The 24,619-nt window shown below is 56.0% G+C and overlaps 1 protein-coding gene across 2 annotated transcripts; it reads right to left on the bottom strand.

Moving 5' to 3' along the window:
• Positions 1-209: 209 nt before the first annotated feature.
• Positions 210-23,659, bottom strand: CLN8 (CLN8 transmembrane ER and ERGIC protein). Of its 2 annotated transcripts, none has more exons than XM_055345628.1 (3): positions 23,215-23,659; positions 11,248-11,917; positions 210-2,140 (listed from the first exon to the last, which is right to left on the bottom strand). In XM_055345628.1, exons 2-3 carry the CDS (start codon positions 11,788-11,790, stop codon positions 1,817-1,819), a joined length of 867 nt encoding a protein of 288 aa, XP_055201603.1. In that variant the 5' UTR covers positions 11,791-11,917; positions 23,215-23,659; the 3' UTR covers positions 210-1,816. The 2 variants fall into 2 exon arrangements, with proteins under 2 accessions (XP_055201603.1, XP_055201605.1); XM_055345630.1 differs by lacking the exon at positions 23,215-23,659 and adding an exon at positions 18,767-18,821.
• Between the last annotated feature and the right edge of the window lie 960 nt (positions 23,660-24,619).

Raw genomic sequence — 24,619 nt, 5'->3', positions numbered from 1 at the left:
CACGAAAGCCACATCTCCACAGAGACACAGGGCGTCAAGGGTGAGCCCTGGAAGGGTCACGGTCCTGGTGTAGTTCAGATAAAACTCAAGCTAAATAGGACCTACCTTCAACTGAATTTTGAACGCAGAGACCGATTATCAGATCAGTATCTCCAACATACAGAAGACTCGCAGACACGAACGGTACAGAGAGATGACAACAGACATCCTTCTGGGTCCATAAATATAAACTATTTTATTACATTTCCATCCCATCAGAAATGCCAGCCATCTCTGTTCCACGAGATTGGGGAGGACTACAGGCCGCAGGGTCTCCTGCTAGCAGTCCTGGCAGGGACGCGGCACACTGGGTATGGCTGAGATCTAAATGACTTCTTACGGGGAGATAAATAGGTATTGCACATCTGTAACTAAGCATGATCAATAAAGTCTAAGCAGCAGCACGGAAGACACATCACTGTGAGAGCTCCGTGTTCTGTGACAAGCACAAGTCAGGCATCTCTGTGACCAATAAACACGTGTTTTTTGCAAACACATGAAAGGGGATTTAAATAAAAAATAAACTTTTAGTTTTAATTGCATGATCATGGCTAGAATAAAACTGTGCGGGTCTCCCCCCCACCCCCCGCAGCCCACAGGTCGTGAGCCGAAATGACCCCTGCTCCCCTAAGGTTCTCACTGCAGCACTCTGCAGACCTACTCTGTGCCTGTTCTCGCTGCGTGATGGAAACCCATGGAGGGTGCTCCCTTCCCTGGAACACGTGACTGTACACACACAGGTCTCTGGGAAAGGCAGAAAGGCCTCAGCGAGCCTTTGGAAGGGGGTGCCTGTGTCACCCAGCATACATGCCAGGTGGCTGTGACTTCCACGAGGCGCGGCGTGGCGAAGGCAACCGCCTCGGGATGCACCCCCACCCCCCCACCCCTATTAGGCACCCAGCAAGGGCTGCTGCAGAGCAAGCCAGGACCGCAAGCCCTGCCGCCGAGCCCCTTGGAGCACCGCGGGAAGCGGCCACTGCCTGGGCGTGAAGCCCACAGAAACACCAGCCACAGAACAAGGGTCTGCTTGGGAAGCCCAACAGCGACTCAGTCTTTTAAAAATGGTCCTTTGGTCCAGAAAAATCCAATCACCAAAACTTTTCTACCTTATTTTGCCAAGTGAGCCATAGCGTATGAACACACACCTCTTGTTTTCCCACAGGTCCCCTGACCCATGAAGCCCATGGGCCTCGCCGTCACGAACACTCTGGTCGGGCTGGGTCCGGTCCGGGGCCGTGCGTCCCCCTAGCTGTCTGCATGTGCCCCCACCAGATGCACTGCTGCACACGGCACTGCACGCGTCACACGGGACACTCCGGGGGGGGGGGCACGGATGGGACCGCCTTGTAGCTTGGGGCAGTTCTGCCCCACGAGGAAGGACAGCATGACTGGACAAGCTCCCCCGCACGCTGACCGTGTGACGGGAAAGAGCAGGCTGGCGGCCACCACAGCATCCCAGAGAGGGCGCTCCCCTCCTCCCGGGCAGGTGGCCTGGCGTCTGCCCAGGATCCCCTCTGTGGTGCTCCTCAGGGCCCCACACGCTGAGGCGTGCAGGAACAAAGCACAGTGGACAGCAGACTTGTGATGGCAAAGACCCGCCCCCCAGCCCCCAGAGGCAAACCAAGGCTTGAGACACACTTGGCGGCTACTTAGAAATTCACACGAAGGACACGGTTGGTCCGACTTAGAGACCATCCTGGACAGAGCACTCAGGGCCTCGCCTGCAGGAGCCCACGCGCACAGGCCGCCGCGCTCTGCGGTCCCAGGCTCCCGGTGGCTACTGTCCCTTCTTTTGTAGCACCTGACCGTTGGCCCCAGCTGGCCGGCTGCTTCTGGGTGCCGGCTGCGCGAAGTTCCAATCCACTGGATTGAGAAGCTGCTGCGTCTTCTTATGGGTCCAGTAGGGATTGATGACGAGCGTGAGGAGGCCCAGCCCGACGAGGAACAGTGCCAGGTGTGGCAGGTACAGGCTGCTGACCAGCCCGTCCCAGTGCCAGAAGCACACCCACCACATGTGGTAGGTCAGCACCATGCGGCAGTGGAACATGTGGATCATCAGCCACTGGTTCAGCTTCCAGAACAGAGACTCGGACCAGCCAGCCTGCAAACAGAACACATGAGGCTCAACGCATGACCATCAACACTCACTCTTCACTTTGAGGAAGACTTACCGCCTTCATCCACCCGACCCAACACAGCCCAGCTCTCTTCTCCCTGAGGCTTCATGGGGGCAGGAGACCGCCCACTGAGGCAGCACTGGCGCCCAGAGTGGGCAGTGTCCTCACCAGTCCCACCGGCTCCTCCTGTTTCTCCCAAGAGCAAAGTCCCATCTCCCCTCCAATCTCACTCCAGTCTCTCTATGTCACTCTGACCCCCACGTATTGACTGTCACATCAGGCTCCCATCCGGCAGCTCGGGGACAGGAATTGCTGAGAGGACAGATGCTGACCACGACTAAGGTTTCCTGCTTTGATGTGTGATACTTTTTCCCCAGGAGCCCATGGACACAGGCAAAAATGGACTTTCCTTCAAATGACTCTAAATTTACACTAAAACTAGTTTCCAGTAGTTGTAGCCAACACTGAACAGAGAACTTGAAGGTGGTTCATCAGATCCTGGACACCAAGGTGGGACCTCACCAGCACCAGGACGTCTGGCACCAAGATGGTCGGGCCCAGGACGGTTGGGCCCCGGACGGTGAGCACCGGGTCACTCCAGCACCAGGACCTCCAGCACCACCACATCCCAGCCCCCCTCAGACCTCCCACATCAGTCTCTGCAACCTGGTCTCTGCTGAACCCAAGCTACAGAGTATCTTCCTCGGGAGCTCCGAGCCGCAGGTGGCCCCCCTCCCAGGGTGGGACAGGGTCTTGCTTTTGCAGAAGGAAAACTCTGCGAGCAGGCAACAGAGTGTGATCTCAGGAAAGGGAACCAACTCTGCCTGAGTCCCATATGCTGAACCCTGAAGGGGCCACAGCAAACCAACTCCCGAGAGGGGGTTGTTAAAAACAGGAAAGGAATCCTAATCTCACATGTCATGAAATGTGTCCACACAGCTCTGACAAAAGAAAACGAGAATCTATGAATTGATGACTTCGGAAAAATAAACTAAGAAAAACAAGGAACTTCCTTGTTGTCTGAAATACTGTGAACTTGCTCAAAAATAACCTCACCAAACATCCGATGGTCTACTTCTTTTAGCGCAGACACACCCGTGCGTGCCTTTTTCTAGTCTGTTGATGATTCAGGTAGGCCTCAATAACACCCCAAAGCAGCATCTATTTCTTCTGGCAGAGTTTAAACATGAAATGCTGCAGCTGATTAACGAGCATGGAAGGCATGGACGTGAGACCAGGAGACAGAAGGGCAGAAGGGCAGACGGAAAGCCCCGTGGAGGCTCCAGCGGGGCTCTCCTCCTCTGGGCACCCGGCACTCCCGGCTGCTGGGCCTCAGGCCTTCTGCCGGCAGCCTCCCTACCAGAGTCTCCAGGGCTGGACGCTGCTCTGCTCGTGCAGCATGTGCCGTCTTCAAACCACACGAGCAGCCTTTCACAAACTCACTGAGCACTTAGTTTGCTCCAACCCCGGAGCAAACAGAACGACAGGCCTGTGTCTGGTGCCACTCAAGGTGGATCATAGCCACATGCTTCCCGGGGACCTCGACATGCAGGAGTGGGAGCCAAGGAGGCACAAATCTGAAACAAGTGTAGCACCTCCACACTACAGGGGCCTGAGACATGCACAGGCGAGAAGTTAAGACCAGGAGAATGTGTGTTCATCATCCTGATGGCAAAGTGACAGGAAGATAAAACCAAATGCGTCTGCTAACTTGTCTGTAAAACCAGAGGGTGAGGCTCCAGTTCTGAGAGGCTCCTGGCTGTCTGGAGGAGAAGCTACAACTGCAGTCAGTCCTCTATCAGTAGGGACCAAGTGTCCCAGCACTGTAGCCTGCCCCAATCTGCTGAGAAACAGGGTGGTCCCTGCCAAGTGGCCCCATCACCAGGTCCAGAGGTGGCAATGGGCAGCATTTGGCTTTGGCCATGCATGCTGTGTGCCCTCCCTGGACACACACTGGCAGCACCAGGTGGAGCCTGGACACACGCAGGTGGGGACACCCGATCCCAGCTGCATGGGCTATGCTCCCCTGTGCAAGCTCCTCTGGACTCGGCCACACTCTGTTTCCCAAGGGAACAACACATACATATGCCAGTACAGACTTCCACCTCCAGAGCTTGGTCCATCATCCGTGTTTCCTCCCAAGTCCCCGCCTGCAGCTGGCAGAGTGCTTGATTACTACTCATGACAGTGGGTATCTTCCGTGGGATTGTACGAGTAGGGCCACAAGCACACATTTCTCAAGCACAGAAACGTGGAAGTCTGACATTTTCAATGTCAGATTGCTCCTGGGGAACAAAGTGTGTCCTCCATGGTAGCCAAGGACACCTGGAGGCCACCTCTCCATCACGTTTAGCGGCACGGACTGCGTCCCACGTTGCCATTCTCCAAAATTCACAGAACAAAGGGCTCTTTTCCATCATTCCCTCACTGCTAAAATATTAATGTTCCTATCATGAATGTGAACTCATATAGTAAAGATGTTGAGTTCAGAAAGCTCAGAGCTGGAGAACTGAGTGTTCTTTGGCATAACCCGGGCACTGTCATCACGAGTGCCCTAAGCAGGGACAGGAACAAAGTCTGTGACAATGCTGCTTTGTGCAGCTCCGGCTCCCGGGGGCTAGCACTGCACAGCACACGTGTACAAAAATCTTCATGACCTCATTCACACTACGGGCTAGGCTTTCGTGGGTGAATTTTATCTAGAGGTTTGAGTCCTGTGCAACGCATTTATTAACTCTAACCAGCATTTCAGAATCATTCATGAAGGGAATGCTAAGAACGAGCCACTGTTTGCATAGAAAAACCATCTTAGTTATGGTGATGTCTGCTGTCTTGATCTACATCCTTTACTATCTCAACAAGTCAGCCCTGGATGGCCAGGCAGATTCTTGAATCCAGACGCCCAACTACGCAGGACTCTGGAAGCTTTAGTAAAAGCTTAAAAGGTTTTAATGTTATAGAGGGTGGTTACTTACGTTTAGTAGTATGTCAACTACAACGAGGAATAAAACACCCAGAATAACTGACCTAAGCTACCTTAACGTGGGGTCCAGTTGTGCTGCTAGGGTCCACTGGCTTGGTGCAGTCACTGTCCTGATGGTACTAAGAAGTGAACATGTGGACATCCCTCCCCCCGATCCTGCACAAACAGCACCCAGCAAGCTGTAGGGACAGCAGAAAAGTCCAAAACCAATCGCTTTCCTGCACCCACCCACCACTGGAGCCTCCCTTCCTCCTGAGGATGCTGAGGACCAGAGGCTGGGCCTCCCACCAGCCCTGCTCCTCCCACACAGAGCAGAGCATCCTGCAAGAGGCGCGTGGCCATGCCTGGCTTCAGACGGTACAGACAAGTCTGGAGAAATACACATGAAACCGTGGAACACTGATCACCAGGGGTGCCTGAAGGCTCAGCGGTTGAGCGTCTGCCTTCAGCCCAGGGCATGATCCCAGGTCCTGGGATCGAGTCCCACATCGGGCTCCCTGCCTGGAGCTTGCTTCTCCCTCTGCCTGTGTCTCTCTCATGACTAAATAAAATATTTTTTTAAAGATATTTATTTATTTATTCATTCATTCATTCATTCATTCATTCATTCATTCATTCATGAGAGACACACAGAGAGGCAGAGACACAAGCAGAGGGAGAAGCAGGCTCCATGCAGGGAGCCCGACATGGGACTCTATCCTGGAACCCCCAGGTCACGCCCTCGGCTGAAGGCGGCACTAAACCGCTGAGCCACCCCGGCTGCCCTAAATGAATAAAATCTTAAACAAAAACAAAAACAACACTGATCACCACTACGGACTGGAAAAAGACAGGTAAGATTTTCATTTCTTCTTTTAAAGAAATTCCTACAAAACAAAAAAAATTCCAGATAACTAATCATCTATTTTCTCAAACGTGTGAATTACAGCCCCAGCTTCCGTCTGGCAAGTTTGCTGTAGGTCCCCGTTGACCATGGTGTGAGCAGGCTCCTCTGTAAGAAGGATGGTCGGGACAGGAATGCTGGACACAGCCTTCTTTTTTTTTTAATAATAAATTTATTTTTTATTGTTCAATTTGCCAACATACAGAATAACACCCAGTGCTCATCCCGTCAAGTGTCCCCCTCAGTGCCCGCCACCCAGTCACCCCCACCCCCCGCCCTCCTCCCCGTCCACCACCCCTAGTTCGTTTCCCAGAGTTAGGAGTCTTTATGTTCTGTCTCCCTTTCTGATATTTCCACCCATTTCTTCTGCCTTCCCTTCTGTTCCCTTTCACTATTATTTATATTCCCCAAATGAATGAGAACATACACTGTTTGTCCTTCTCCGATTGACTTACTTCACTCAGCATAATACACTCCAGTTCCATCCACGTTGAAGCAAATGGTGGGTATTTGTCGTTTCTAATGGCTGAGGAATATTCCATATTCCATCGTATACATAGACCACAGCTTCTTTATCCATCATTTGCTGATGGACACTGAGGCTCCTTCCACAGTGTGGCTTTTGTGGATGCTGCTGCTATAAACACTGGGTGCAGGTGTCCCGGCGTTTCCCTGCATCTGTATCTTTGGGGTAAACCCCCAGCAGTGTAATTGCTGGGTCGTAGGGCAGGTCTATTTTGAACTCTTTGAGGAACCTCCACACAGTCATCCAGAGTGGCTGCACCAGTTCACATTCCCACCAACAGTGCAGGAGAGTTCCCTTTTCTCCACATCATCTCCAACATTTGTGGTTTCCTGTCTTGTTGATTTTCCCCATTCTCACTGGTGTGAGGCGGGATCTCATGGTGGTTTTGATTTGTATTTCCCTGATGGCCAGTGATGCGGAGCATTTTCTCATGTGCATGTTGGCCATGTCTGTGTCTTCCTCTGTGAGATTTCTCTTCATGTCTTTTGCCCATTTCATGACTGGATTGTTTGTTTCTTTGGTGTTGAGTTTAATAAGTTCTTTATAGATCTTGGAAACTAGCCCTTTATCTGATAGGTCATTTGCAAATATCTTCTCCATTCTGTAGGTTGTCTTTTAGTTCTGTTGACTGTATCCTTTGCTGTGCAAAAGCTTCTTATCTTGATGAAGTCCCAATAGTTCATTTTTGCTTTTGTTTCTTTTGCCTTCGTGGATGTATCTTGCAAGAAGTTACTGTGGCCGAGTTAAAAAAGGGTGTTGCCTGTGTTCTCCTCTAGGATTTTGATGGAATCTTGTCTCACATTTAGATCTTTCATCCATTTTGAGTTTATCTTTGTGTCTGGTGCAAGAGAGTGGTCTAGTTTCATTCTTCTGCATGTGGATGTGGACACAGCCTTCTGTTGGCCCTCCATCCACACCCGAACACAACGCTGGAGCTGTGCTCATGGCCTGAGAACACAGGGAGGTCTCAGCCCCTGCTCTCCATCCTCGGGAAGCCCGTCTCGTGGAGACGATGCCCCCACAAGGAGAGAACTGAAAAGCCAAGGGCATGAGGAGGACCCGCAGGTGCACAGTATGCAGGCGACTCCCAAGTCTCTGCATCTTATCAAAAACGACCCATACCTGGACCAGCAGCCGAGATGATCGTTTAGACATTGCCTGGATTGACCTTCTACTCCATTAATGATTTCCAACCTTCTCCCAAATCATTCCTGCCTGAGGATCTGACACCATCTCCAAACCCTGCAATCCCCACGATCTCTCCAGGTGCTTAACTGAGCAGCAGCCGGCAGCTCCCCAGCACACTGGCCCTGGTTCACCTGCCAGCCACAGCACTCCCCGAGCTGCCCAGGGCAGCCTGTACCTGTCCCCACACTCACAAGGCCTCCTGCAGTACCAGGAAGGGGTGGCCCTAGGGGACGGTACCAATGCCTGCCGCCTTCTAGGTGCTCCACAGATTTTTGCTATGGGCCGACAGTCAGCCCCATGGACACTGGTAATCCACTTCCCACGTTCTCACACTATTTACCCTGTTGACCCAAAGGCACTGATGATTCTTCTCACTTCATGATTTTCTCCCGAAGCTTCCCACAGCATTACAGGAGTGCCCGTCACCTGACCCCTTTGTGGTGACTCCATCAGACATTTATGAAACAAAAAGCAGTATTTCATGTTTCACATAAAATATCCTGTGAACAGTATGCCAGAAAAGATGGCAAGAATTCTCTGCTACTGGGTGTTATTCTGTATGTTGGCAAATTGAACACCAATAAAAAATTTATTATTAAAAAAAAAACTCTCTGCTAAAAATATAATTCTTGGGGCACCTGGGTGGCTCAGGGCGTGACCCTGGGGTCCTAGGATCAAGTCCCACTTTGGGCTCCCTGCATGGAGCCTGCCTCTCCCTCTCTGTATCTCTCATGAATAAATAAATAAAATCTTTTTTTTTTTTTTTTTATTCATAAGAGATACAGAGAGAGAGGCAGAGACACAGGCAGAGGAAGAAGCAGGCTCCATGCAGGGAGCCCAATGCGGGACTCGATCCTAGGTCTCCAGGATCAGGCCCTGGGCTGAAGGCGGCGCTAAACCGCTGAGCCACCCGGGCTGCTCAAATAAATAAAATCTTAAAAATGTATATATAAAAATATAATTTTCAGGAGCCTAACTTAAACATTTTCGTATCAAAATGAGAATCAAGATTGTATTTAGAAGACATACGTCTTTCAAAAACAAAAAGGATACAAATACTACACAGATAATGAGGGTAGGTCCTGATGCCTCTAATCAGTAGTAAGACAAACCTATTCAGAAACATGAACCTAAGAAAACAACACGAGGTCAGAAGACGGGGGGCAGGAGGCTGGACCCTCTCTCCCCACAAGCACCCTGATTCTGCCCTTGCAGAGGGCTGGCCTCAGTCTTGCCAGTCCTGGACTTCTGATGGGTCCTGCAGAGTCTGGCTGCGTGGGGAGAAGAGGTGATGGCTGGGCTGGTAGGCCCCGTAGCTTCCGCCCCCCACGCCAGCTCCACACCAGGGAGCAGACTGCATACGGCCTGCTCTTCCCCGTGGGAGGTCCGGCAGAGACCCCAGAACCCCTGGCCACACCGGCCAGGGGGTCAGCTCCTGCGTGAGGACTGTGTGGGGGGCCTGCGGGAAGTGCCCACTCTGTGTGATGCACGGACAGCAAGGGCACAAGTGGTCCAGGAGAAGGAACAAGGCAAGTCTCCAAAGGCAGATCCTAAGGAAATGGAGTCAAATGATTTATCTGACAGACATGCACCCGCAATGGTCACAAAGATGCCAGCCACGGAGATCACGAGGACAGTGCATGAGCAAAGTGAGAATTTTAACAGAGATAGAAGATGTTTTTAAAATAAGTCCCAAGGAAACCACAAAAGACCACAAACAGTCATCTCAACCTTGAGAAAGAAGAATCCATGCAGGCGTCACACTTCCTGATTTCAGACTGTATTACAAAGCTTCTCAAAACCGTATGGCGTGGGGGAAGACTGACATGGAGCCCGATGGAACGGAACATGGAGTCCAGAAATAAACCCACCAGGTACACCCAACTGGCCTGCCCAAGGGGCCAAGAACCCACAGCAAGGAAAAGACAGTCCCTCCCACAGGTGGTGCTGGGAAACCACACAGCCATGTGCAAAGGTCCGAAAACAGACCATGTTCCAACACCAGACACAAAAGTCAAGTCAGAATGTGAAGGCTGACACAGAAGATCCAAAACTAACACTTCGGGAATAAAACACAGGGAAAAAACTTCACAACTCCCGTCTTGGCAATGATTGCTCCGACAGCAAGAGCACAGGCAACAGAGATAAAAATAAACAACTGGGGCTGCGCAAAGCTAAGAAGCTTCTTTACAGCAAAGCTCCAGTGGGGCAAGGCACCGGCAGACCACGTGACCAGCATCAGACGCCACTCCAACGTACATAAAGAACAACTCGAGGGTGGAAAGAAAACGGATTCAAACATGGCGCAAGGACGTGAGCAGTTTTCCAGAGAAGACAGGGAGACGGCTCACCACTGTGTCTGAGATCCCTGATCGCCTGGCAGATGCGAACCCAAACCACCCTGAGACCACCGCAAGGCTGTCACGATGGCTACAACCAACAACCAAGGGACCCGTGTGCGCGAGCCCCTTGCACGATCCCGGTGGGAAGAGGACATGGGGCAGCCACTGTGCGCAACAGCACGGAGGTTTTCTTTTCTAAAACAGAACTACCACATCATCCGGTAATCCCACTTCTGAACACTCTTCCAAAATAACTGAAATCAGGATCTCGAAGGGTTGTCAGCACCTCCCACGTTCACTGCAACGCTTGCTCTTCACAGCGGCTAAGATGTGCACGCAACCTGGGTGCCCACGGCGGACGAGCAGACACAGCGTGGTGCGCACACCACGCAAAACCACTCAGCCCCAGGAGATTCCACAGCACACAATGTGCAGGAGCCTTGAGGCACGGAGCTCAGAGGGGTGAGCCAGCTGCAGAAAGCAAACACGGCGTGCTTCTGCTTCTGGATCTAAATTAAATTCACAGAACGGTGTGGAGTGGCGGCTGCTCAGGGCTGGAGGCAGGGGCGGCGGGAGGTGCTCATCACCAGGCACGGAGTTCCCACCAAGCACGGAGGACACACTCGAGGGCTCTGCTGGACAACACTGGGCCCGCTGTCCACAGTGACGTCACGTATGCTTAAAAACTGGTTAAGAGGGTAGATCACGGGCAGCCCCGGTGGCCCAGCAGTTTAGCGCCGCCTTCAGCCCAGGGCGTGATCCTGGAGACCTGGGATCTAGTCCCACCTCAGGCTCCCTGCATGGAGCCTGCTTCTCCCTCTCCCTGTGTCTCTGCCTCTCTCTGTGTGTCTCATGAATAAATAACTAAAATCTTAAAAAAAAAGAAAAACAGAATCACGTTTTCTGGGGCTTATAAAATTCTATTGACAGAGTCCTAAGGTCCACTGAGTCTTGTTTTGCTGTGGAGCTAGAAGCCAGTAAGATTTAAAATTCAGAACATGGAACTGAAGAAGTCTGTGTGCTGCGGTTTACCTGGTGGTGAGCGTACAGCGTATGCAGAACAAAGCGGCTGTATAGGCACAAGACAGGATGGCTCCACAGCTCCCCGGCTTGGGCTGACGTGTGCAGACGCTGCAAAGGACGCCCCACGCCCTGTGAGAAACACTCACCTTTAGGAGCATCCAGGAAATGCAGGTGAAGGGAGTGCTCGCCTCCAGAAGCAGCGTGCTCATAGCCAGATAGTGGCCGGCTCCAAGGTTGACCACGGAGCCAAGAAATCCCAGAAAGGCGAAGAGATGGTGGATGGCCAAAAACAAGTCAAATGTCCGGAAGAGCACATTGGACAGGTGAACTGCTACGTTCTCAAAAAAAAAGAATCCAGTTGCCGTTGCGATGTGAAACCAGCACCAGTTCTGCTGGCCGCGCGCCTTGTCGGCGTGCAGCACGGGGTCCACCAGCAAGGCCCACAGGCCCGCAGCAGTGCTCTGAACGCCGAAGACGGCGCGCGTGGCCGCCAGGTTCCAGAAGACCTTCTCTCTGGCCACCAGAGAGCGGTAGGTGGCGTTCAGGGAGGACGAGAGCTGGTGGCAGACCACAAAGACTCCAAGGTAGAAGACGAAGCCAGCCACCGCCAGCGTGGAGCGGATCTTCCAGGACGTGTAGTCCAGGTCGAAGATGCTTTCTGATGCCCCCCCATCACTCATAGGAGTCATTGTCCTCAATTTATTACATTAACGGCGTCCCAGGGCCAACACCGGGCTTTGGGCCCACGCGGCGGCCGGTCCAAGGAAGTGGAGGCGGTGCAGGTGCCCCTCGGGCCTTCATGTATCCGTCTGCAATCTGGGGAAAGAACAGACAGGTCACTCTGCGTTGACGAAGCAGAAGCGAGCACACAACCCTGTAAACAGGGTTTTTAAAGCTTCTTCACCACGCTTGAAGACCCACAGACACAGCAAGGAAACACCCGCCGGCCCCCGGAGGACAAGAGAGGACGAGGCCCCGTCCTGGGGCCGCCTGGGACTCGCACTGTGCACATGCCCCACGGCGCCGCACACACTCGGATGTCGCTCGGGGGCTGCTCTCTAAGTGCTTCTCGAAGCCCCTGGATTGCGAGATGAGAACACTGCCCAGGTCGTCCGTGGTCTGCAGGGCCAAGCTCCGTGCACGGGGCCGTGCTGTGGCCCATCCGCGCGTCACAGGCCCCCCACACCCCCCCGTCCCACAGCTTGCCTCCACCGTCTGCGGCGGTGGTGGGGCTGCAACAAAGCCTGGCACACGGCAGGTGTTCACAGCTCGGCATGAGGACAGTCACCTGTCACCATCAGGGCCTGACACCCCAGGAAAGCCTCGGTCCCGGTTCCCGTCTGTTAACCTGCCACTCGGGCTCGGAGGACGGCAAGGCCACCGAGCGTGCCCATCCCCAGACGCCAGGGCTTACCGCTCCCTGCAGGGCCCTGCCCACAGCTCCCTGCTAAGCCCCAGCCCCGGGCTGCACCTTCTTCCAGCGATTGTACTTCCAACCACGAAAACCATCCCCTACACAGCGTATGTAAAGACAGAACGACATACTGAACCCTCGGGCCGTCGGCAGAGCTCATCAGCACCGTCTCCGCACTCCAGTCCCTCAGTGCTGCCCAGGGCTGCCTGCAGGCACGGAAGGCATCACGGACAGACTCAAAACATAAGTTCGACTGACTTCTACCCATACAGTGTGGAAACAGAAGTCCCATCCTATCATTGCCCAGAAACACAAAATATTTCCTTTCACAACAACCCGTTTCCTACCCCCTTAGGGGTGACAACGCTTGGGGACCCAAGAACTTCAGGTCCGACCGCCAGCACGTTGAAGACGATCCCCCTCCGCATTGGGAGGTGGCGGTCGGGCGGCTTATGCTAGTCAGTGGGACAGGATGGGAACAAGGTCTCCGGGGCCGTGCTGCCCCCCCGCCCCCGCCACGCTCCAGCCCTACCGAACCTTCCCTTCCCGGGAAACCCCTCGCCCCCACCCCTGTGCCCCAGGGTCCTCCCCTGCGCCCCTGTGCCCCCCCCAGCCGGCGTCCCTGGTCCCCGCCTATCCCCGACGCCGGCTCCACCAGAGGAAGCGCCGTGGACAAGGCCAAGGACCTCGGCTCCGGCTCCAACACTCCGTCAGTTTTGTGTCTCGAAACACTCAGACTGCGGACGGCGGCTCCGGGAGCCCCGCCACCCCGAACCCCAGGGCCGGGCCGCGCGCAGCACACGCTCAAGACACGAGCTGGCGTCCGCGTGCACCTCCAATGGGGCTCAAATGGTCACATCTTCGGAAGTCTGGAAGTGTTTGCCAAACGGCGGCCCCCGACCCTCCCCACGTCAGACTTCGGGGAGGGAACCCGGCACGAGGAGGGGAGCCCAGGACCAGGTGCAACAGGGCCCTGCAGGCCTGACCTCCACCTGCACGCCCCACGGCCGCAAGGCCCGGCCCCCCCGCGCATCCTCAGGGAGCAGGGACTTGCCCCACGTCTGCGGAGGGATGAGTGGGCCGGACCGGGAGCGCCTGCTCAGGGCGAGCGCTGCATCCAGCACCGGAGGGGAGGCCCGGGCCACCAGCACACGAGCTGTGCACCTGCATGCGGCCTGCAGCGACCAGCAAGACCGCCACGCCACCCGAAGTCCCGCGCCCGGCCAGGGCGCACACGGTACGGCTCATCTCCCCCAAACCCACACCAGCGCTCCCAACCGCCGGGCACGGGCACGTGCATTGGAGGGTCCGGTGACCAAAGGCAGGTCACGGAGGGGCGTGTCTTCCGACTTCTCTGAGCACAGCCTCTGAAGTAGGCGGGCTCCTGTAGGAATCCGATCCAGGGCACAGGACGAGGGCACACTCCTTGCACACATCCACCCGGACCGAGTGTGTGCTGTGCACGGGATGGGATGGCGGTGGCAGTGGGCTGCTCTGACGGGCCCAGGGAGATGCTGCCCAGGGAGATGCTGCCAAGGCTGCGTGCACACAGATGAGGCTTCCTGGGGGCAGGGGGCCAGCAAGAGCGCTGGGCACCGGGACACCTGGGAGCTCAGCACCTGGGCACAGGTGTGGTGATTCTCCCAGGACATTCTGACTTCCCAGGACCCTTCTGGCTCCAGAGACTGCCGCCCAGGGCCAGCTGCTCTTAGGGGACAGCAGAGCCGGGAGCTGACCTAGCAAAGCCCTCCCTCCTCTCCCCGCCCTGCAACTGGAGCAACACCCTCCACCCTGCCTGCCCCACTGTCCCTGCACCCAGGAGCACTGTTCCTTTGCCTTGATCATCCCAGGGCACCTGGTCCCTGGCAACTAAGGGCCATCCTTATTACTCAAAGCCAAATTATTCATGTAGTCTGTCCTGAATTGTTCACTCTGTCCTGACTGCTTTTCCTCTAGAAACCCCAACAAAGGTAGCAGCCTAATTCCTCCCCTGCCTCCTGTCTTTTGCCTCCTGATCTGGTGCTTCCCCTGGGTGGCCCAGCGGGGGGTGGTATGGTGTGCCTGGCGTCTCTGGGACCTAGGAGTATAATGGCCTTGTTTTCCTGAGCCTCTGATGTGTGTGCTCCTGTGTCCATACCCAACTCATAAAACCAACCACTCACAACAATCTGGTTCTACGGCAAATCACCTTCTAACCCCAGAGGGTGGTGACTATGAGGTCTACAGGTGCAGACTGGCTTCCGGCAAAGAGTTCCAGGGTTCAGGAGAAAGGAAGCCTCACCACCAAGCAGGTAATGCTAACCGTGGAAACGGTCACACTGCACAAAACTGTAAACTCTGTGAAAATGCAGACTCCTCCTAAACCTTCTTCTGTACTTTTACACAAGTCAGTCATGAGATCTGGTTCTCATCTCACCACAATTACATCAATAAGCTCTTAGCCAAGTCACCCAACTTCTGTGGTGCCTTTGTCTTGAAATGGGAGGGTCCCCAGGACTGCAGGACTCAGGCTCCCCCACTGGAGACAGCCAGGACGGGTGCTGTTTAGGGAGGTCCAGGTCAGGACGGAGGGGCTCCAGGGTGCCAGGGCCCAAGGAGCAAGAGCACTGGGTTCTGATCCTGGTTCCACTACTGAGGAGCTAAGAAAACAAGTTACTTAACCATCCTGGGTTTCTCCAGTTCCTGAGAATAAAAAGTACACACAAATGCAGGACAGTAGGATAGTGGTTACTAATCCAAACACCTTGTCATGTGCCAGGCACATTCAGCTGGGTCATTCTGTACCATGTTTCAAAGCAGGCCGCTTGCTTCGGAAGGGACTGGCACCTCAGCAGGACATCGGAATTCAGGTCCCTGGTGCTTCCTCCCTACCTCTAGAAAATTCCAGGACAGGGGCAACCTGCAGGCTCTGCCTTCCTGACCCTAGAGCGACGGCCAGGAGCCCAAAGGTAGGTGCAGAGCCACCCAGCTGGCATGATCTCTGGTCCCCATTTGATTATAAAAACCAGTGACTCTGAAGTGCAATGGTTTGGTGTCTTCCTTCCTCCAAGCCAAGCTAGCATGACTGAAAGAACATGTGGATCTTCCTGCAGGCCTTAGCGGTTTTACAGGAGAGCCGGATCCATTTAAAACAACCAGATTATCCTGCTGGACAGAAACCCTGAAAGCAGGCCCCCGCGAGTCCCTTTCCTACTGCCCCTCCTCTGACGTCCCTGCTCCCCACCAAGGGCACAGGGACAAGTGCGGTCCTGATGCTCCCAGACAGAATGTGCCTCCAGAGTTGAGAGGAGCACCAAGGACCTGGAGCACTGAGAGAGCACCGTCCTGGGGGGAGGAAGCTGCTCGCCCACCATGCGGGCCCCTGAGCACCTGGGGAGACTCTGGAGCACAGGCCCCGTTATTTCTGAACCACACGCCGGAGTCCCTAACAGTGAGGCACCCTGCGGCAAGGGCTCAGTGGGGAGGCCCCCGTTACGGCAGGTGAGGCAGGCCTGGGCGGCACCCTGAGCCCTTCCCATGGGTGACAGGGAACTGGCTGCAAGAGCCTGGAAATGCAGGAAAATCCCCGGTCCTTTAAAGTACACCACAGGAAAGTTCTGGGAGCCTTCTACAACCTTTTTGAAGGTACTTTCGGATCTAAAAAAGAAACTACAGACAGGTTAGGGTCAGACGCTGAAACCAACAGGAGAGCCAAAGCTGAGAAAGAGGGTGCCAGGGAAAGAAACAGAAACCACTCCCTCACAGCCCCCCTCTGCTCCCCCTTCGGATCCCGACGCTTGTTCAAACCCCACCTCACCTGCTCCTCCCATACAGCTGCCTGCACCGTGTGGGGCAGCAAGCCTGTGCTGGCCTGGCCTCTCCCATCACCGTGGGTGTGTCGGGGTCTAGGGTGACCACTCGGCACCTCCCAGTCGGGGATGCTCCAGCGAGATGGCCCGCCAAGGGAAGCAGGCCAGGCCTCGGGTGGCAGGAACCTGCAGGGACCCGGGCGGGGCAGCAAGTCAGCCTTCCCTGGAGCCCTGCGGAGGTCCTGCCCCTTCCACGGAGTCACAGTGCTACCTGAACCCACACGATGGCAGTACAGCTGCAGTCCCGCCCGCACCCATAAACTCAGCCAGGCCCTACTGTGGAAAGACAGACAGGGCAGGACAGACTTCCACTGGCCCGTCAGCCTGACCACATCCCTTCCACCATACACGGCAGAGGGGACACCAGGGTCATGGCTATTCCACTGCATGCCCACCTCTCAGACCAGAGGGCCTCTTCATATGGCCTCAAGTCCACGGCAGTCACAGTGGGAAATCACTGCTCCCTGGGGGCGGGGGGGGGGGCTCGCACTCAGCCCCTCTGGCCAGATGGATGGCTTCCAAGCCCAGACCCTCCAGCACTGCATCTCAGTGGGGCGGGGGGGGGGGGGAGCTGTGGCCAGGAGGGACTGGCTCCTGGGGGCGCCCAGAGCCCCAACCCTGATGGTGCAGACCTTAATTTCCTTGAGAAAAATCTATCTACAAACTTTGTCTTTCTTCCTTTTCTAACATTTGGTGGTGTAGGCTGATGCACTACAAATTTAATGAGTGTCAGTTTCAGGGCTGCAGTGTGACCTGGTGGCCCTGTCTCCAGGGACGGGACTCTGTGGCCACCCTTTGAGCTCCATGTGACACCCACTGAATTCCTGGAGTGCTAAATTACTACAGATAGCAGTATTTCTGTATTTGACTACCGTGACTGACCTAAAATTTGGAAAAGAGTCAACAGATGAAGAAAGGTTGCACACTTTTCTTGTCATGCTGGATTACTGTTTAAGAGCCGCCCGACGGTCACCTGTGGGAGAGAAGCTGTCACTTACTGAACCTCGAGTCTTGGCCACGACCCTGGTAAGGAGCCGGGAAGGCTGTGGTTTGGAGGCACCGTGTTCACCAGTGCCCCGCAGGACCCCCCAAAGCTCATCTCCTGTTCCTTGCGTTCGCTGGAGTCCTGGGGACTTTGTCATCCCGCGGGGGCGACCCTCCTGAGGATCTAAGTAACCTGACGTGTGTTCCCCATTTGTGTGAGAACGAGGTTTGTAGCATTTCAAGAATTCCACTTTGGCAGTGTGCAGAAACACTTGCTCCAAAGTCAAAACGAAATACAGACTCAAGGAACAAAGTTTAGGAAATGTGAACAGGCACGAAAGTATAAAAATAAAACCCCCAATTCCCCGGTCCCCCGAGGCAGCTCTAGGAAGCATTACTAGTTTGGGTTCAATCGTTTCATCAAATATAAACTCTTATTTTTTCCCGTAAGGTGGGATCAGGCGTACACGAGCTGCCGCACACCTGCTTCTCTCTGCAATACAGGCCTCCGCGTCCTAGGTGCATCCACCCTTCCGCACAGGGGCGGGGCGGGGCGGGGCGGGGCCTGTCCCTCCAGGGACCCCATTCAATGCGGCAGCCCCCAGCCGCACTCGGTTTCCCCGCTTTTGTCACAGAGAGGTCCCCGCAGGCCCCAGGGCCCCGAGTCCTGCTCAGCGCCAGCTCCCAGGGTGAGGAGGTGCTCGCGGAAACTGCGGGGCAGGCAGGGCCTGGAGGTGCTGCGGGAGGGCTCACGGCTGGAGGGGCTCAGGGTGGAGGGGGGGCAAGGGGGTGCGGGTGGGGGCGTCGGGGTGGGGAGTGTCGGGGTGGGGGGTGTCGGGGTGGGGGGGGCAAGGGGGTGCGGGTGAAGGGGGGTCGGGGTGGAGGGGGGGCAAGGGGGTGCGGGTGGAGGGGGGTCGGGGTGGGGGCGTCGGGGTGGAGGGGGGGCAAGAGGGTGCGGGTGGGGGGTCGGGGTGGGGGGTGTCGGGGTGGGGCAAGGGGGTGCGGGTGGAGGGGGTCGGGGTGGGGGGTCGGGGTGGAGGGGGGCAAGAGGGTGCGGGTGGAGGGGGTCGGGGTGGAGGGGGGCAAGGGGGTGCGGGTGGAGGGGGGTCGGGGTGGAGGGGGGGTCGGGGTGAAGGGGGGTCCGGGTCGAGGCTGAGGTCACGGGGTGGAGGGGGTGGGCGCTCCCCGCACAGCCCCCCCCCCCCGCCCTGCGCGGCCCCCGCCCCCGCCTCCCGGTGCAGTCCAGGGCCCGGCTCCGGCCGCGCGGTCACCCAGCGCCGCCAGGGAGGGCAGCGCAGGCCCGGGCGGGGGGTACGCCGCTGCCCCCCGGTGCCCCCGCCGCAGCCCCCGCCGCTGCCCCGCCCCCTGCCCCCGGCCCCGCGCCCCCGCGCCCCCCGCGGCCCCGCCCCCTGCACTCACCGCCCGGCGCCGTCCGACCGGGCCGCAGAGGCGGCCGCGCATGCGCAGCTCCGTGGGGCGGGGCCTGGCGCGGTCGGGCGGAACCACGGGCGGGGGGGGCGCGGGCGGAACCACGGGCGGGGGGGGCGGAGCGCGGGTCCCGGGCCTGAGGCTGCCGGGGCGGGGACCCCACCGGCCCTGGATGCGCCGGCCCCGCAGTCCGCGTGCCCGGGTCCCCGCCGCAGGCTCGGGCAGCCGTGGGGGGGCTCCCGGCGGGTCTAGGGCGGGTCTAGAGCGGCCCCGCCGCCCCCGGCGACCGCGGACACGGGAGCACCGAGGGCCGGGCCAGGACGGGCGCCGCCGCCGCGCAGGTCGGCGCTAGGCCTGAGGGGGGCGGGGCGCGGTCTCCCCGGGACACGCGGCGGGGACGCAGCCTCCGGGGTTCCCCCTGCCCCGCGGGACCGGCCCCCCGAGCGGCCGCAGGTGCTCCGAGGCCCGGGGGCGCTGCCAGCCGCAGGCCCTGGCCCCTGAGCACCCTCCCGCCTCTTCTTTCTTTCCTGCTGGACACTTTGTATCTTTATGAGCTTATTTTACTGGTTATTTCCTGTGTTTTCAGGCCAAGACGTGACCTGCACGAGGGGGCTGGGGGTCCCGTTGGCCTCTCCTCCCCCGCGCCCAGCGAGTGTCTGCGGGGCCGCGGGGGGGCGGGGACGGGGGGCGCAGGGGGGCCGCGGGGACGGGGGGGCGCGGGGACGGGGGGGCGCAGGGGGGCCGCGGTGGGGCGGGGACGGGGGGCGCAGGGGGGCCGCGGTGGGGCGGGGACGGGGGGGCGCAGGGGGGGCGGGACGGGGGGGCGCGGGGACGGGGGGAGCGCAGGGGGGCCGCGGGGGGGCGGGGACGGGGGGCGCAGGGGGGCCGCGGGGGGGCGGGGACGGGGGGGCGCGGGGACGGGGGGCGCAGGGGGGCCGCGGGGGGGCGGGGACGGGGGGCGCAGGGGGGGCGGGGACGGGGGGGGGGCGCGGGGACGGGGGGGGGGGCGCAGGGGGGCCGCGGGGGCTCGGGGGCTTCCAGCCGGAGGGGTGCGTGGGCCACGCGCTGCACCGCCCTTCCGCCCCCCCCCCCCCGCCCGACGGGCCCTCAAAACCTTTATTGAACCGAGTTAAAACTGAGACAGACCCCGAGACACAGGCATGTGTCTTGATTTTCCTTCCCCTGTGGCTGTTGACGGTAACCACAGACTCCCCTGGCTCTGGGGCCGATTTGGGCATAAAATAAGTAAGTTCTAAAAGCCCTTTCAAAATAAAGTACCATGAACTCATCATGCATCCTCAGCACGCGAGGAAGAAGGTTCACGTGTGCGTTCCCGCCTCGGAGCTCAGCTCCGTCTGATGGGTGCCCTCTGATGGGTGCCCGCCGGCTCCAAGCGGAATCTGCAGGAAGCACAGCCTGCTGCTGAGCCTGCGGGCCTCGCGGGTCACCTCCTCTGTCCTGCCCACTGTGCCACCTTAGAAGTAAGATGCTGAGGCTCAGAAATACCCAGCGACAACGTGCTCATTCACACAGGCCAAAAATTCCTCAGCTAGAGCTTAGATATTCAAGGATTGCACCTTTGTGCTCTCCCATCTTAAAAACACAGCGATGGAGCCAGTCGTTACAGGTATAACTGGCCATAAATGACCAGGTGGAACTGAGACGTCTGGGGGAGATGCAGGACCCACTGGACTCTCCTCCCCAGTGGGGCCCCTGCGTGTGGGGCCGAGCACCTGCCCCCTCCCTCCTACAGTCCCAACAACAAGACATAACTGGGCGTGAGGTGCCCTGGCAGGTGCTTTCTGGAAATGGTACATTCAGACTTCTCATGGGTCTGGCACAGCCTCAGATGCTCGTGGGCGGACCTGCATATTTCCTGGATAAGGAAACCAAGGTTTGGCCTGTGTAAGGCCAAATAACTTGTCTAACTACCCTCAGCAGCTAAACAATGAAGCTGAGTTTTGAAATACTATGCAATGAGGTATGTGGAGGCGATCAAAATGAGTTTTTTTTTAGAGGAGGTGGGAGGGACAGTTTTAAGATCCCTTCTCCTTTCTTGTTTTTTTCAGATTTTATTTATTTATTCATGAGAGACACAGGCAGAGGGAGAAGCAGGCTCCCTGCAGGGAGCCCGACATGGGACTCGATCCCGGGTCTCCAGGATCACGCCCTGGGCTGAAGGCAGGTGCTAAACCGCTGGGCCACCAGAGCTGCCCTCCCTTCTTCTTTCTGACCAGGTTAACAATACATGCTCATTGTTTGCTTGGTTACGGAAAAAAACAGATTTTTAAAAGACATTAGCAGGTGGCTGGTGTGATCTTGCCCTTTCTGCCTACTTGTAAAAACCAGGTGGGATGACCAAGTACGCACAGGGAGAGTGGGGAGACTTTAGATCCACATGGTTCTCACCAGAGAACGTAGTTAGCTCTGCAGCAGAGATACTCCAAACAACACTGTAAAGTCTCGGGCCCTGGGTCATGATCTGCAGACCACAGATGGGAAACAAACAGCATTCTGGGGACGTCTGCACCTCTGATGATGAGATGCTCGGCCCAGCTGCCATGGAGACACTCCCCGGTGGGCTCCTCTAACCCCAGAGGCCAGACCTGGGGCTGCCCAGCTGTGTGTCCCTCCACCTAGATCCTGGCACCCTGGCTGGCTTCAGCAAGAATGCTGTTGGGCTGGTCCAGTAGGAATGGCCCAGCCTTGGTGCTCCCATCTACCAGCACCGGTCATGCGCCCCCACTCTTCCTGGGGTGCTCATAGCTCAGCCCTCCTCCCAGTGCAAAGCCCACAGCAGGTGGCAGTTTCCTGAATAAAATCCACATCAACATTCTTTAACAAATGTCACGGATAACATTTTCTTCCAGAAGTATGGCAAAATGAAAATTTTTTAGAAAGACAAAAACCCGTGTCAAAGAAAAGTGCATTTTCTTGGAATCATTCCTGTTCAAATGAGTCTTCATTGTCTCCACCTCTTTCTTCTGAGAAGCATATTTCAGAACCACAACCCGTGGTGCCTACGGCTCTCGTCCAAGATTTTCAGAGGGCTCTGAACTTGGAGCCTTTACTTCCACTGGTGTTGTGACCTTGGAAAGTTTGAGTAATGTCTCTGAGCCACAAACATAAAGACAAGGTTGGTGGAAGTCTCTTGGAGCACCAGGGCCTCTGCCACTTGAGTGCTGGCTACACCAAGGCAGGGCTCTCTGTAACACCAAGAGCTTCAAGCTAATGGCTTTAATTATCTTGGCAAAGAATCTTTAAGTCTCAGTTGGCTAAACACATGATCATAAAACCAGCATTAAAAAATAATGCCTTGGGACGCCTGGGTGGCTCAGCGGTGAAGCGTCTCCCTTTGGCTCAGGTCATGACCCCGGGGTCCTGGGATCGAGTCCTGCATCGGGTTCCCCACGGGGAGCCTGCTTCTCTCTCTACCTGTGGCTCTGCCTCTCTCTCTATGTCTCTCATGAGTAAGTAAATAAAATATAGATAGATGATAGATAGATAGATAAATGATAGATAGATAGATGATAATAGATTGATAGATGATAGATGATAGATAGATGATAGATAGATAGATAGATAGATAGATAGATAGATAAGCCTTGATAAAGATGATGTTTGTTCAAGGGCTGGGAAGCCAGGCTGTTCTCCAGGGGCCTGCCCACCCCTCCCGAGGGGACATCTGGCAAGGTGGACACAGCTGGGGGGTGGGGGTGCGGTGCTTCCAGCTGGTGCTGGTGCTGGAGGCGTTGCCGTGGCTCCCTGCGCACAGACCAGCACCCACAACCCAGGAACGCAATAGTGCAGAGGTCAGAAACCAGATGCAGCCCGAGGATCCGCCTCCAGTTTCAAACTCAATCAGGAGCAGAGAGGCTGCCCTCCCCACCCCCAAGCCGGTCTGGCCAGTTCCCTTCCTGAAATGGCATCAGAAGGTTCTGGGTGACCTGAAGGATACAGTGCGACTTTGAGAAATATTTAACTCCTATCAGCAGATGGATGGAATCCCTGGGATTTTTTTTTTTTTACCTTAAGTACTAGTTAAGCAACAAACGTACAGGCTTAAAACTTGCCGTCTCTCCCCACTACACGAAATCTAATGCACTTTGGAGATCACAGTGGGGCACCCAGGTGGTGCAGTCGGTTGAGTGTCTCTGGAATTCAGTTCAAGTCATAATCTCAGGATCCTGAGATCAGTGAGGAGCCTGCTTGAGATTCTCTCTCCCTCCCCTTCTGCTCCTCCCCCTGTCCCCCTCCTCGTACCCACCCCCTCAAATAAATAAATAAACCTTAAAAAAAATAAAATATATATATGTATATAAAAGAAAATGAAATTCAGTGTGTTTAAAAAGGTGGATAAGATGTTAGGAAGCAGGCAAATCCCAAAAGTGGCACACCAAGGAGGCTGGTTGTGAAATTGCCTGAGAAATAGACCTTACCTGAGAGCTTTCTCTCCCATCGACCACCTGGCAGCTGTACTGAGTGTAGATGTAGAGGCAGGAGGGGTAACTGAGATCAGCGGGCCGGACGCTGCCAGCATCAATCAGGAAACACACCTCCAACTCCCGGTCTCTTGTCCTTGAACTAAATGGAGGCCCTAGTGAGGGAGCCTCCCAGTGCTCCCCTGCTCACCAGGGCGTGTGGGGCCCCAGGAACCACATGACATCCCCCTGGACCTGGGCACTGCCTCCTCCTCCAACTATCATCATGACCTGGCAGGCATGGGAGCAGGACTAAGTCACTGAACACGAAGAGGGTGGCACTCCCATTGGCTCGGGATGCCCATCGTCGCCCCACGGGAGGCTGGTGAGGTGGCCTTGGGCTGACGCCTGGCCCTGGCGGCAGCAAACCAGTTCCTGCAGACAGCGCCGGTCACACAGCCCGGGTGAGTTCAGACTCGAGTGACCCGTCTTCCTGGGTGCAACATGCCAGGGCCACGCTGGTGTGTAGGCGGAGGCCACCACGCCTCTTGAATGCAAGCAAGTGCAAAGGGCTTGCTTTATGTGGGCGCTCTGGCAAGAAGACTTTTTGCCCATTTCTACCCATAAATCTTAACCGTGAAAGTCAGTTCACTAATGAAATTCTCATTAGTACACAATGTATGTAAAGAAAATAGAGTGGCCTGTGCTTGTGATTACAAATACCAAGACCAGAGAGATTAATCTTCAGCTGGTTGCCATACTGTCGGAAACAATGCTGCCGAGCATGCACGGCTTGTGTTCATAAAGTGTGTTTCATAAACATTATTTACTCGAGTATGTGCTCAAATAATATTAATTAAAATGAATAAGTGAACACGTTTCTGTTAACCTTGACACATTCCAAGAGGGACAGAGATAAGGCTCTGAAGTAGAATGTGTTCTCAAGCGACAAGATTAATCTTCTTTGAATCATTATGCCCATTACGTTCGTGCCTCAAGCCCATGTCTTACTTTCTATGTTTCAAGATGTGTCGGTAGGTGGGGGCCTGACAGCGGGACTGCCCCTCCTGAGGACACATTGTCATGCCTCTTTCAGCTAACACTGGCTGGAGATATTTCTTATGGAGGTGCACTTTGAGTTCTTTGACAAAAGCATGTAATTTCTGGTTAACCTCTTGCAACAAGCTCTCCCTACCTCCCCAGCCCCAGGTCCTGCTCCCGTGTAGTCTCCTAGCCTCTTATTAATGAAGTCCCCCACTCCCAGCAGGCAGTTTTCTCCAGTGGGTTCATTCTAGATGCTTGGGTGTGGGTACCAGCAGCAGGACATAAGTGCATCATCCCCCAGTGAGCCAAATGGTGGATGTGCACACATTCCCACTCCATCCTCTCCTTAGCCTGCCATTGCCAGGGGAAGGGAGAGGTC

Source organism: Nyctereutes procyonoides, unplaced genomic scaffold (genome assembly GCF_905146905.1).
Source record: "Nyctereutes procyonoides isolate TBG_1078 unplaced genomic scaffold, NYPRO_anot_genome, whole genome shotgun sequence".
In the NCBI taxonomy this organism is placed as follows: domain Eukaryota; kingdom Metazoa; phylum Chordata; class Mammalia; order Carnivora; family Canidae; genus Nyctereutes; species Nyctereutes procyonoides.
The sequence above is the reverse complement of the archived record's forward strand: the minus strand, read 5'-3'. Positions and strand labels throughout refer to the sequence as shown.

What these genes read in the sequence shown, in the direction of transcription:
- CLN8 (XM_055345628.1), bottom strand. Translation starts at nt 11,790, where the DNA reads ATGACTCCTATGAGTGATGGGGGGGCATCAGAAAGCATCTTCGACCTG. An exon ending in TTTCCTGGATGCTCCTAAAG is followed by an intron (nt 2,141 to 11,247) that starts GTGAGTGTTTCT and finishes TTCTGTTTGCAG; the next exon opens with GCTGGCTGGTCCGAGTCTCT.